Raw genomic sequence first — 11838 nt, 5'->3', positions numbered from 1 at the left:
CGCCCCGGCCCCGCCGCCCCCCTCCGCCTGGCCCCCGCGTACCGGCAGCTGGGGGGGCCGCGGGGGTCCCCGTTCCTGCGCGACCCGGAGGGGAGGGCGGGATCCGGCCCCCCCGGCCCACAGCGCGGGGGCTGCGCGGGGCCGGGCAGTACCGGCTGGTCCCGGGGCAGGGGGCGCGGTGCCGCCGCTGCCTCCCCCGTCCCCGAGCGGTGACACCGCGCTCCGGCGTGGAGCGGCCCCGGGGGCGGGCGGGGGCCGGGGGCTGCCCGGGGCCGGGCCCCGCAGGGCTGCAGGGTGGGCTCAGAACGGGGCGGTGCTGCGGTCACCGCGGGCCCCGATCCCGCGTGGGCGCCGGGGGGCCTGGTGGGTGTCACTGTCCCGTGCCCGTGGGGTGCTGCTCGGACCCCCGTGGGCTCCACTGACGATCCCTGCGGGGTCCGTGCTGCCCTGATGCCTGCAGGACCCATTTGCTCCTGTGCTTTGGCCCATGAGGTGGTAAAAAGTCTCTTCTCGGCTCAGAGTCTTCCATGGCCAGGGGCTCTGAGAGGTGGGCACGGGCGCCAGGGTGTGGCCACCCCTGGCTGGCACATCTGGTTGGCACCCACACCCTGGTGTCACCTGCCGGGAGCGTCCTCTGCAGCCTCAACCCCAGACCTTTCCAATGCTTAAGGAGAGGAAAAAACATCTTACACAGGGATTGAGCTCCAATTTTTGCCGGAAAGGTCGCAGCAGCCTGGGGCAGGAGACGGCCCCTCACCCCTTTGGGGGTGTAGGGGCTTGGGGAGCAGTTTAGGGCAAGGGTCTGTGAGCAGGAGGGTGCTGAGCGTGCAGAGCATGAGATCTGGGAATTGCAGGCAGCACTCTGGGGGGTGACAGGGTGAAACATGGGGCTGGCAGAACTGTGGGAATGCAGAAGCCGGGGCTATGCCAAGGAAGGCCATGAGGGAGGAACCTCTTCCTGCAGAGGGAGAATTACTCCACTTCTCCCCATTATAGTGTACCTTCTCCTGCTGTTGCCTCCAGCCAGACTGCAGAGGAGATGCTCCAAGAGGTGTTTCAGGCTGGGTGATGGTCAGGAAGTGGGGCTGGCACAGCCTGTGACAGGCACATGACCCAGGTTCGTAAGGACCTGACTTATTTGCATCCTGGTGCAATTAAAAACAGACAGTTTGAGTAACAGCCTCATCCTGCAGCTGCCTCACCCCATCCCTGCAGGAGTTGCACCCAGGGGTGCATGGTGCTGGCTGGGAGAGCTCAGCATCCCACCATTGTGTCCTCTGACACACCACTGCTTCTGCCCTGTTTAATTAGAACCTTTGAAATCTTCAGGATGGGATAAATTGCACCAAAAGCCTTTAAAAGGTGGTGCTGAAAAATTCTGTGGCTCTCATGTTCCAGGGAAATGGGAAAGTCTGAGGGATAAGGTGCTTCCTCCATCAGGGAGTGGAGTTAATCGGACACCAGTCACAGACTAACTGGAAGAAAGGCCAACAGGAATGATCTACTACAGCAAAAATATGATGAGGAACCCTCAAGGTAATTCTTCAAGGAAGTCAAGCCAGGCTACATGCCATGGGGGGAGCTGGGGACTCCTTTACCTCCTCTCCAACCTGGGGACACGTCTCCCTGGACCCCCCAGCCATGGGCAGCCCCGGCTGCTGCCTCACCTTGGCATTTCCCCCACACCACCTGCTTGAGCAGCAAGACTCCTGCCAAACTCCACAGATCTGAGGGCACCCATGTGTCCTCCAAGTGCCCAGGGCAGCCCCTGACCTGTGTGTCCCCTGCCTGCTGTGGTCCCCTGGGCCACCAGGGCCTGAGGGCTCGGCTCTGACCTGGCCTGCAGCCGCTGTTGCTGCTGCTTTCGTCATTATTGCTCCATTTTGTGTCTCTTTTCTATTTATTTTGCCCCTTCCCTCTGTTTTTTGAGTAGGATCCACATCACTCTCCCCTCCCTGAGCCAGAAACTGGAATATGTTGGCTGACACACCCAGCTGGGCATGGCACACTCTGCTCCTGCCAGGCTGCAGTGGGGAGACCCTGTCCCTTCTGGGGACCGTGTTGGTGCCTGCCATCCCCAAGCAGCAGGGCTGTCAGGCCAGGGGATGCAAAAGGGCATCTCCAGATCAGCCAGGATCACGGAGCCTTCCCTTCTGGCAGGGTGGTGGTGGCTGGTGGTGGTAAGGGTGGCTTGCAGCTCCTGGCACCACGAGGAGAGGGCTGAGGTGGTGCCTTGTGTGTGTGCTTGCTGCCATGTCACATCCATGTCACCACCCTGGACATGTCAGCTTCCACTGGGAAGGTGGAGTGGTGGCTGAGGAGCCAGGGGAGGGGTCTCGTGTTGGGATGAACAGAGTGTCCATTGCTGGAGGTCTCTCACTGGGTTTCTTGGGACTTCTCTAAAGAAGGATCCTCCGTGCTGCTCCCTCTGAAGTGGGCAGAGCTCAGCTGGGTTTGACTGGTGCAGTGACACTGGTGAGAAGCGTCACCTCTAACTACAGCCTTTGTCCTCATGTGTTCCTTGGGCTGTCCCTGCTCAGACAACAAACATTGGCAGCACGGGTGACAGTGCAGCTAGAAGGTGACACTTTGTTGGGGCGGCTGCCTTCTCCTCCCTGCTGGCACCCAGGGCCAGGGAATGGTGGGCAGGGAGGCCATGAGTCCCACTGGGGATGTGACAGGCCAGGCTCCTGCCTGCTGTCCTGCTGTGCAGTCCCTCTTCCCCCTGCTCCCCAGGGGATCTGGGACTCAGGAGGGACATGGGATGGAGTCCCACCTCCTGCGTGAGAAACTGGATCTGTTATGAACTCAGAGGTTGACATTTTGAACCCGGCCGCTGGGGACAAAACAAGGCTGCTCCTGCCTCGGGAAGGGGACTTCATGGATTGAGGTTTTGGGTGGCTTACTTTTGGACCACCCATGGGTCCCCCACGGAGCTCGGGGCTGGTCTCCTTCTCCTTGTACACTCTAGGCCTCTGTGCTGGCCGGAGAAGAGTGGAAAAATGAGGCATTGCCCCTGGTGAGCAACATAGACAGGAGTCAGCAGGCACACATCGCCTCTGCTGCCCTCCTCCTCCCCTGCATCCCAGGAAAAACCCTGGGCTGGGAGGGCATCACTGATGGGTGAAAATGTGGGATCATAGGGATAAGGCGGGGAGGAACTGTGTTGTGCCTGGGAGCTGCGGGAAGAGCTGGCAGCCAAGGCAAGGGCAAAGTGATGGAGAGAAGGAGGATGCAGTGGGTGAGCAGAGCTTAGGGTGCCAGGGGAGCCCCAAAAAGCAGGCAAGGAGGCTTGCAGGGCCTGCAGGGGTGAGAGGGGTGCCCGCAGTGAGCCCTGGCTCCACTCCAGCCCTTTTCCGCGCGGCAGGAGGCTCCGGAGAGCAGCTGGCTGCGGGCAGAACTGGGCCTGCCCCTGCTCCCAGGCTGCCATGCCAGATTCCTGCTCCTTTAGTATCCGTCCCCCAGCCCTAAGCCCCCCAGGTTCAGCCTCGGCAGCCGCCTGGGGCTCCTAATTGTAACGGTAGACAAAGAGCCGGGCTCTGACCGCAGCGCTGCGTCTGGCAGCCTGTGCCTGGGGACGCTGGAAGTGCTGCCGGCAGCCTCGGCAGTGGCCGGGCTGTGAGGGGGCCTGTGGCCCCTCAGGAGCTGGAGGCTGAAATGGCCAGCGATGCCTAAGCCGCAGGGATAACCCCCAGGCTCCTGGCTGCAGCCCCCCACCGCTGATCCCCAGGGCTGAGGGCTGTCACGCTCCACACGGGATGTGGGAGGACCTGGCTGCTGCTGCTCTGCCAGTGGAGAAGCCCCCGTGGGGGCTCCAGGTGGCCCTGGCTCAGGACAGGGCATGGGCGAGTGAGGAAGGTCGGGTTGGGAGGGGAGGTTGTGCAGAGGGAACGCGGCGGGGGCTGTAGGAGGGAGGGGCGTGGGGGCTGAGCCAACCCTGCGTTTCCCACAGGCACCGAATGGGCACGGGTGTGTCCCAGCGTGTGTCCCAGCGGTGCTCCCGTGCTTCTACCTGCTGCCTCTGCAGCGGGAGCTCCGGGTTTGCCAGAGATCCGCTGTGTGTGGAACGAAAGGTGCCACCTCTGCGGTAGCTGTGCTCAGACGAAGCTGCTATTGTAACACTGGCCAGGGCACACGTACAGGCAGCTGCCTGCCAGGAGGACATCTGCCTCTGCTCACCCCCGGCTTGGCCTCAATCCTGCCGTTTGGGGATGGTCATGTCCCCCCTGGGAGGTTTTTGGTGCTGTGGCTCTGCTGGAGCTTGGCCAGGTGTCCCCCAGCTCCCAGATGCTGCTGTTTTGGAGCTGGGGTACCTGGTCTCCCCAGGTATAGGGGTCCAGCATGGTATCTGCTCCCCACCTGGTGTCCCTGACATCCCATCCTGGTCCCCACGTGCCACTGGGGGAGCTGCAAGGTGACAGCTGGGACAAAGTCATCACGGGGACACGGGGATTTACCCCTGTCCTCCCCAGGCTGGGGACAGGCAGGGACCTGCCACCTCCGGGAGACCCTGCATATGACAGCACAGCCCGACTGAGCGGGTCCCCACTCTGGAGGGGGACAAGGCTGGCGGTGGCTCCAGCCTCAGGACGTTCGGAGCCGCAGCTGCCGGTGTCCCAGCGCTGTCACCGAACCGATGTGAGGAGCAGTGGGTGACACCACAGGCACCCCGGAGCCACCGCGGGGCCCAGCCACCCGCGTTCCCGGGAATGGCCCCACTGCGGTGCGAGGGTCCCGGCTACAGCATCTCGGCGGAATCTCCGGCTCAGGTTGTGCCGTGCTGGATACGGCATCTCCATGGAAACCCCCGGCTCGGGCGGTGCGGGCTCGGGAGATGCCATCTCCACGGAAACCGCTGCGGCGCCCGGATGCGGCCGGGATGCGCCGGGCACCGGTACCGCGGAGGGAGAGATGGGGTGTCGGGGAGACCTTGGTGGGGGGCGATGGAGGCTGAGAGGCCTGGGGAGCAGGGACCACTCCGTGCCCCGCACGGGACAGGAGCGACAGGGAAGTTGGTGGGAGCACTCCTGTGCCTGAAATTCCAACCGCAAACCTTCCTCCCCAGCTCTTTTCGTCCTGCACTGTGCCAGGCTGAGCCTCACACCTCCGTCCGGCCTGGGGGGGCTCAGCCCCTCTCCCACCCCAGGGAGTGGAGCTCAAGCACGTTCTGGGGAGGACCGTTTCCAACCCATGGGGGTTGGAGGTGTTCAGGGATCCCAGCGAGCAAAGGCACAGAACCCCAGGGATCCTGGGGTGCTCCATGACGGCCCCAGTGCTTGCACTCACATCCCGAGCTTGGGAAGCCAGAGGGACAAGATTTCAGCTGCAGAAACAGCCCAGATAAAATATTTTACAGGTTATTTATAGCCTGCATTAAAAAAAAAAAACAACAACACAACAACAAAAAAAGAAACCAAAAAACCCCAATCCCCCAAAAAAACCAGCGACCAAAAAGCCTTTTGTTTGTTGATTTTACATCTGCCTTTTACTCCATCCCGCTCCCGCTGGCCTCCCAGGATGGTGGGTGCAGGAGCCCGGCTGCACCGGCAGCTCCCCTGCTCTAGAGCAGTGCCTGGGCTCGGGCACCGGCTCTCCCGGTGGGTCCCTGTCCCAGGGGACCCCGCGGTGGCTGTGCCGCTGCCTTGGCACGTCCCCAGCCCCACAGCAGCGCCGCCGCCCCTGCCCCGGTGCCCAGCGGCCCGCTGTGCCAGCCGGGCTGGGCGGCCCAGGGCCGGGATTAGCCCCCGCTCCCCGCTGGCACCGGGAGCTGCTCGGCCGCCCTCGCCGCGGCTCCCGGCTCCGTAAGCCCGGCTTTGACGTAGCCCGGAAAGTAGGCCAGTAAGAGCAACCGCAGCCGCTCGCAGCTCTCGGGGGACGCGGCGCTGGGGCGGCCGAGGGAAGGCTGCGTGTTCACCCCGCTGCTCAGGGGCTCCCGTGGCCGAGGTGGTGGCCGGCGACAGCAGAGCTTTTTGTCCAGGTTCTCCCCGACTCGCACCTCGTCCGGCAGCCAGAGGCCGGCCCTGCTGCCGCGGGAAGGGCGAGGATCAGGACGGGGAAGTCCTTGCAGGGAGCCGTCCTCAGCCCGCAGCCGTGCCGGGGCCCTGGGGGCTCCCCGGCTCGTTTCTGTCCCCCCTGCAAAGGGCTTCCCCAGTCGCAGCTCCTCTCCACACCTTCCCTGCCACCCTGGGAGCTGCCAGTGGACACCCCTGGCATCCCCCTTTCCTGCAACAGATCTGCAATTGGTTATTAACTAAGAAACCCCATGCTCCTGTGCCCAGCAAATCCACTTCTGCAGGGAAGTCAGAGGGATAAGCGTTGCCTCAATGTGGGAGCTCTGGATGAGCCTGTGCCAGAGTGGGGGCCCACCCAGCTGCCTGGAGGGGTCAGAAGGTCAGCACCAGTGGCTCCCAGGCACCAGGATCCCTCCAACTCATCCCAGCAGCTCATGCTGATGCTTTCCCTGTTTATTTTTGAAGCATCTCTGGATGCTGAAAGCCCCAGTTCGAGCCCGGTCCAATCCCAGCTCCTTGCAGGATGAGGCAGATCCAGCAGTCTGGCTACAGCTGTTCCCTCCCACGCTGAGCATCACCCACACTCAGGCTGCTGGACACACCAGCTATGCGTGAGGCAGCCTCAGTACGGGGATCTGCACTTGGCAGGTCCCCTCGCTGCTCCAGGTGATCCAGCTTGTGACACCAGCAAACCCACCTGCTCCACTGAGGCCCGAGCTGCTGTCACACCTGGTGGCTCCAGTCCTCTGCAGGATCCGCACCCCAGGGGGAGACTGCCCTGGTGCCACCATCATCCTGGCCCTGCGAGGAGTCACATTGGAGCCGGGGAGGTCCCAGTTCAGGTTGGGGCAGGGCCAGACCCCGCGGGGCTCTGCCCCCTCCTCGGGGACAGAGATGGCACCACACACGGCAGCAGCAGACCATCCTTTGCCATGAGGTGGGCCAAATTTAGGGATGGAAGAGGCGCAGAGAGGCAAACAGCAGGACAGTGCTCTACAGCACCTGCTGAGCCCGAACCAGCTCTGCTCTGACAGGCATCAGGCCCCTCAGGACTGTTCCCCACCCGGGTATTCTGAGTATCCCGGGGCTGGAGCTGGGGAGGTGGGCTGGGTACTGGGGCAGCCCGTACCCAGCCCGTACCAGCTGAGCACTGTCCTGGGGCTGGGGAGGAGGAAGGCAGAGCCCTGGGCCAGGGCAGGCGAGGGAGGGCCCCTGCAAGAGGGACAGGGACAGCGGTGCCGAGGGATCTCCTTGCCTCAGTCCCCGGGGTCTGAAGTGGGCCCGGGGAGGGCTGTGGGCAGGTGGAGGGGCTGGCGGGGGGCTGTGCCTGCCCCACGTGAGCCCTGCCTCCCCTTGCTCAGGCGTTTCACCTTTTACTAAAACAAACACGACACCCCCCCTCGCCCCCCCGCGACAACCCCGGGGGCGAAGGTTTCCCATGGCAGAGGGACGCGGGCTCCGAGCTGGGGCCACCAGCCCCGCGAGGGGCTCTCGGCGTCACGGCACGGAAATGCTCTCCGCTTCCTTTCCTTTTTTTTTTTTTTTTTTTTCCCAAACAACACAACCGCGGCCCCATCGCAGGCCAGCGCTCTGACCCGCCCCGGGTGCTGCGGGGGCCGGAGACAGCCGGGCCGGGTCCCCGGCGAGGCCGTGGCACAGCCAGCCCCCAGCCCCACGTCAGCCCTCACTCCCCTCCCAGCCCAGGAAGGGGCAGCATCTGGAGCCCTGCGGGGTTTTGGGTGGGAATTGTGGAGTCACAGGGTACCCACCGTCAGCCTGGAGGGGTGCCTGTGCCCCAGCCCCACTTTCCCGGTCTGACCCGGCCGCAGGGCAGAAGGGCAGCCCTGGGACCCGGCCGTGCCCGGGGCAGGCTGCAGTGCCAAAGTGGGACGAGGCGTCCCTGGCATGAGGGACATGTTTCCTGGGATCAGCAGCAGCTCCAGCTCCTGCGCTGGGGCTGGGAGTGTTTCTCCAACTGGCAGGAGCACAGCCCACGTGGGAAGTGGGGGGAGAGGCCTGGAGGGATCCCTGAACAGTCCACAAGGCTCTGGCACATCCCTCTGCCCTTGCTGGATGCCCCAAGTGAGCACTGAGCACCTGGCTGTCACACTCCCGGGGTGGCTGGGCAGGGAGCACGGGCTCAGCGGCAGCAAGAGGCAGAGGTGGGCAGCAAGAAGTCCACGGGCTGCCTGGGGACAGAGCCAGCTCCCAGCACGTGCAGAGCAGCAGCACCACCTCATAGAGCCGTTTCCAGGTGACCACGTTTATTAATGCTGGGCAGGTACCTTGGGGCTACAGGCGGACCTGAGGAACATCCCCCTGGGGCCGAGCTCAGCATGGCAGGGCAGGGAGAAAGCCCCTTTGGCCAACATTTAAAAATACAGAGAGGTAAAAAAATAGGGATATAAAAGACGAAAGCACAGGGCAGGTTCGGGGCAGCTGCTCCAGCCCCTCACTCCCAGACCTGCCCTGCCACAAGCCCTTGACCAGCCTCTCACCCTCCACTTGGCCAAAGCACTGGCCCCGCGTGGGCCCCCAGGGCAGCATGGAGGGCACCGGCCATCCCAGCCTTGGACGCTGCCAGGGCAGCCACATGGACGCAGCCCCGGGTTTTATTGCAGGGAAAGAGGAAGAAGGAACTGGACAGAACCAGGAGCTTCTCCTGGTACCTGTGCCCGCTCCAGTCCAAGCCCTTGGGCCGTGGGCACGGAGTTACTGCGCTTTGCGGTGCGGGCGGCGCCGGGACGGTGCCTGTCCCCGGGGCAGTGCCTCCTCCCTGGGGCTGGCCCCACTGCCGGGGGCTGTGTCCGGGACATCCTCAGCCGAGATGGGCTGGATGATGTGGCCGGCACGGGTGACGACACGAGGGGCTGTCAGCTTCTGGAAGGCACGCTGTGTGTTCCACGTGGTGCCCACGGGCGTCCGTATGCTCTGCTCGAACTGCTGGTGCCGCTCAAAGGGGAAGGGCAGCTCACTGACCTGCGGGGACAGCACAGGGGTAATGTCCCTGAGCCACTCAGCCCGGCCCTTCCATCTCATGTTACCCCCAGTTCCCACTGGTTCCCACTTGTCCAGGACCTGCTCATGCCCTGCTTCTGGGAGCCCAAGAGGGCTGGAGCAGCCACCATCACCACCAAAGCAGCCTCGTACATCCCTTCTCCTCCATCACCCCACTGGGCTGTTTAAGCCGGAAGCAGGGATTACAGGCAGGGATGGAGGACGTTTTGGGAAGGGATTGCCGGAGCTCTAACGCTGACCAGGTGTGACACACCTGATGTGCTGCCGCGTGGATGTTGCGCTTCTCGCTGATGATGACGTGGGGCATGTGCTGGTCCTTCCGGGGAGGCGCCGGCGGCGGCTTGAGCAGGAACCTGCAGGCACACGAGGGGTCAGGGCCGGGGCCGAGCTGGGCGTGTCCCTGAGCTCTCCCCCACTCACCTCTTGACCTTCTTGGCGCTGGGCCGGAGCCCGGTGCCGCCCCACTCGCCCCAGCCCGGCAGCACCAGGTTCACTGGCTGCGGCTTCGCCGCCTCCTCGGCCTTGTGCTTCTCCCGGTGGAAGTCGGCGACCACGTCGTCCCCAGCGAAGGCCTCCGTGATCATCCCGCGCTGGTCGATGCCACCCTCCTGTGGAGGGATGAGGCAGAATAGGTTTAGGGGTTACTGTGGGAACTGGGAGGGACGGGGAAGGGTCTGGGACAAACTGGGAGGTGTTGGGGCAGTGGGAAGGGGGTAAAAGTTACTGGGCATTACTGGGTGGGGGTTTAGGGTTACTGTAAGGGGGTTTAGGAGTACTGGGAGTTAGTAGTTTGGGGCTTATGGTTACTTGGAAGGGGTTTAGGGTTACTGGTTTGGGGTTACTGTGAGTTACTGAAAGGAGTTTTGGGGCTACTGGAAGGGAGTTCAGGGTTACTGGGAATTAGTGGTTTGGGGTCTAGTGTTACTGGTTGGTGTTTTGGGTACTGAGGAGCATGGGAGAGGCCCGTCATGCTCACCTCTTCCTCCAGGACCACAGGCAGGCTTGGGCAGTCCATCTCCTGGGGCTTCCCATCCAGTACAGCCTCCAGGCTGATCATCTTCTTCTTGTCTGTTGTTTTTTCGGCATGTCTGTCCCCAGCCGTTCTTTCCTTCTGCTGCTGCACTTGCTTCCCTGCTCTCGGGGCCACTGGCTTCTCCTGCTCTTCCACAGGCTCCTCCTTGGCCAGACCCTCCACATCCTCCATGGTCTGCACACGGTGCAGCTGCTCTGAGAGCAGGAGCTGCTCCTGGGCCTGAGGGGTCGGCTCCAGCCCCGTGCTCACCGGCTCCTCAGCACAGAACGGGGGGATGGGGCTGTCCCCCGGCCGCTCAGCACTGGCCTCAGTCTCACCAGCACCTACACATTGAGGGCGTAAATCGTCACTCTGAGCAGGGTGGGAGAGTAAGGGTAGCTCTGTGAAAACAGCCAAAAACCGCCCCCAAACCCCCCTTCCTTTGCCCAACCCTGCAGCACTCCCAGCCCCCCCTGCTCGGGGTCTCATGCTCCTCACCGTGCCCTTCAGGGCTCCCTGCCCGCTCCTGTCGTGCCTGCCGCTTCTGCTCAAAGTCTTGTAGCAGAGCTTCCTCCTCTGACAGCTCCTCCTCTTCCTCCTCCTCAATCTCCTCCTTGCTCTCTGCAGCACCAGGCACTGTGCCATCTCTGGGACCCTCCTGTGCCTCAGGCTCTGGGGCCGGGGCGCTGGGCTTGCCCAGCATCCAGGGATTAGCCGTGCTGACCCCGGTGGGGATGGGCATGGCTGCAGTATCCTCTTCGGGCACCTCGCACGGCTCCTCCTCAGGTGGCTCCACCTGCACCTTCTGCATCAGCTCCTTGTTCCTGGCCAGCTGTTCCTGCATGGCCTTGCGGGCCTAGGGGGCACCAAAAAACTCTATCACAAGGCAGAGAACTCATTCCCACCTTCCCTGCCCACCTCAGCTTCTCCCACTTCCCCAGTCAGCACTGGGGACCTTGTCATGGCCTTTCAATGCATAAAAGGGCTTATAAGAGATAGAGAGACTTTATACCACATCCTGGAGGGGCAGGACAAGGGGCAATGGCTCCACACTGACAGAAGGCAAGCATAGATAGGATATGTACAAATTTTCCCCTGTGAGGGTGGTGAGGCCCTAGTACAGGGTGCCCAGAGAAATTGTGGCTGGACATTTCCATCTCTGGAAGTGTTCAAGGGCAGGTTGCATGGGGCTTGGAGCAACCCGGGCTACTGGAAGCTGTCCCTGCCCATGGCAGGGGGGTGGAATGAGATGAGGTCCCTTCCAACCAAACCCTTCTGTGACTCCAAGATCTCACCTCCAGGTCATACTTGGCCATAATGGCCCTGGATCGGGCCCACTTTCCCTTGTTCTGGTGTTTAAGGCTCATCCGTTCCTGGGGGGAAAGAGAGAGAAACATCACGCAGAGCTCTCCAAGCAGCAGGGCCCTCTTGAGGAATGGGGCTGAGGTACCAAGGCAGCACCTGCATCCTGAGCTGCTCCAGCTCCTCCAGCCGTGCCAAGGCGGCTGCAGGGTCCGACTTGTGCAGCTGCTCAAACTCCTTCAGGGCCTGGCGCCTCCTGCTCTTCTTCAGCACACGATGGTACCTGTGGCACGAGGGCAGGTGAGGGCTCAGGGTCTGGGGGGCCTCCAGTCCTCCCCAGTGCCCTGAGCCCAGCACAGGCACAGCCTCACTTCTTGCTCTTGATCCTCTTCTCTCGCCGAGCCTTGGCCTCGTAGTAGGACTGCACAGCCCGTGCCTTCTGCAGCTCTGCCCGCCGCTGCCGGGCCTGACAGGGAGCACGGGGTGAGGGATGGG

At 63.0% G+C, this 11838-nt stretch overlaps 2 protein-coding genes across 2 annotated transcripts in view; both read right to left on the bottom strand.

Moving 5' to 3' along the window:
- Positions 1 to 4841, bottom strand: part of BCORL1 (BCL6 corepressor like 1) — a 30096-nt gene extending 25255 nt beyond the window's left edge. Inside the window, exon 1 of the mRNA XM_027662294.1 lies at positions 4720 to 4841. Coding sequence (XP_027518095.1) covers positions 4720 to 4841 — 122 coding nt within the window. The remainder of the gene's footprint in view (positions 1 to 4719) is intronic.
- Positions 4842 to 8258: 3417 nt separating this feature from the next.
- The window catches only part of UTP14A (UTP14A, small subunit processome component), a 16535-nt gene continuing 12955 nt past the window's right edge, over positions 8259 to 11838 (bottom strand). The window contains exons 8-15 of the mRNA XM_027662355.1: positions 11715 to 11809; positions 11503 to 11626; positions 11337 to 11414; positions 10540 to 10897; positions 10006 to 10385; positions 9450 to 9637; positions 9283 to 9382; positions 8259 to 8990 (exon numbers count right to left, since the gene is read on the bottom strand). Coding sequence (XP_027518156.1) covers positions 8724 to 8990; positions 9283 to 9382; positions 9450 to 9637; positions 10006 to 10385; positions 10540 to 10897; positions 11337 to 11414; positions 11503 to 11626; positions 11715 to 11809 — 1590 coding nt within the window. The 3' untranslated portion in view covers positions 8259 to 8723. The remainder of the gene's footprint in view (positions 8991 to 9282; positions 9383 to 9449; positions 9638 to 10005; positions 10386 to 10539; positions 10898 to 11336; positions 11415 to 11502; positions 11627 to 11714; positions 11810 to 11838) is intronic.

Source organism: Corapipo altera, unplaced genomic scaffold (assembly GCF_003945725.1).
Source record: "Corapipo altera isolate COAL_440 unplaced genomic scaffold, ASM394572v1 326, whole genome shotgun sequence".
Lineage (NCBI taxonomy): Eukaryota > Metazoa > Chordata > Aves > Passeriformes > Pipridae > Corapipo > Corapipo altera.
The sequence above is the reverse complement of the archived record's forward strand: the minus strand, read 5'-3'. Positions and strand labels throughout refer to the sequence as shown.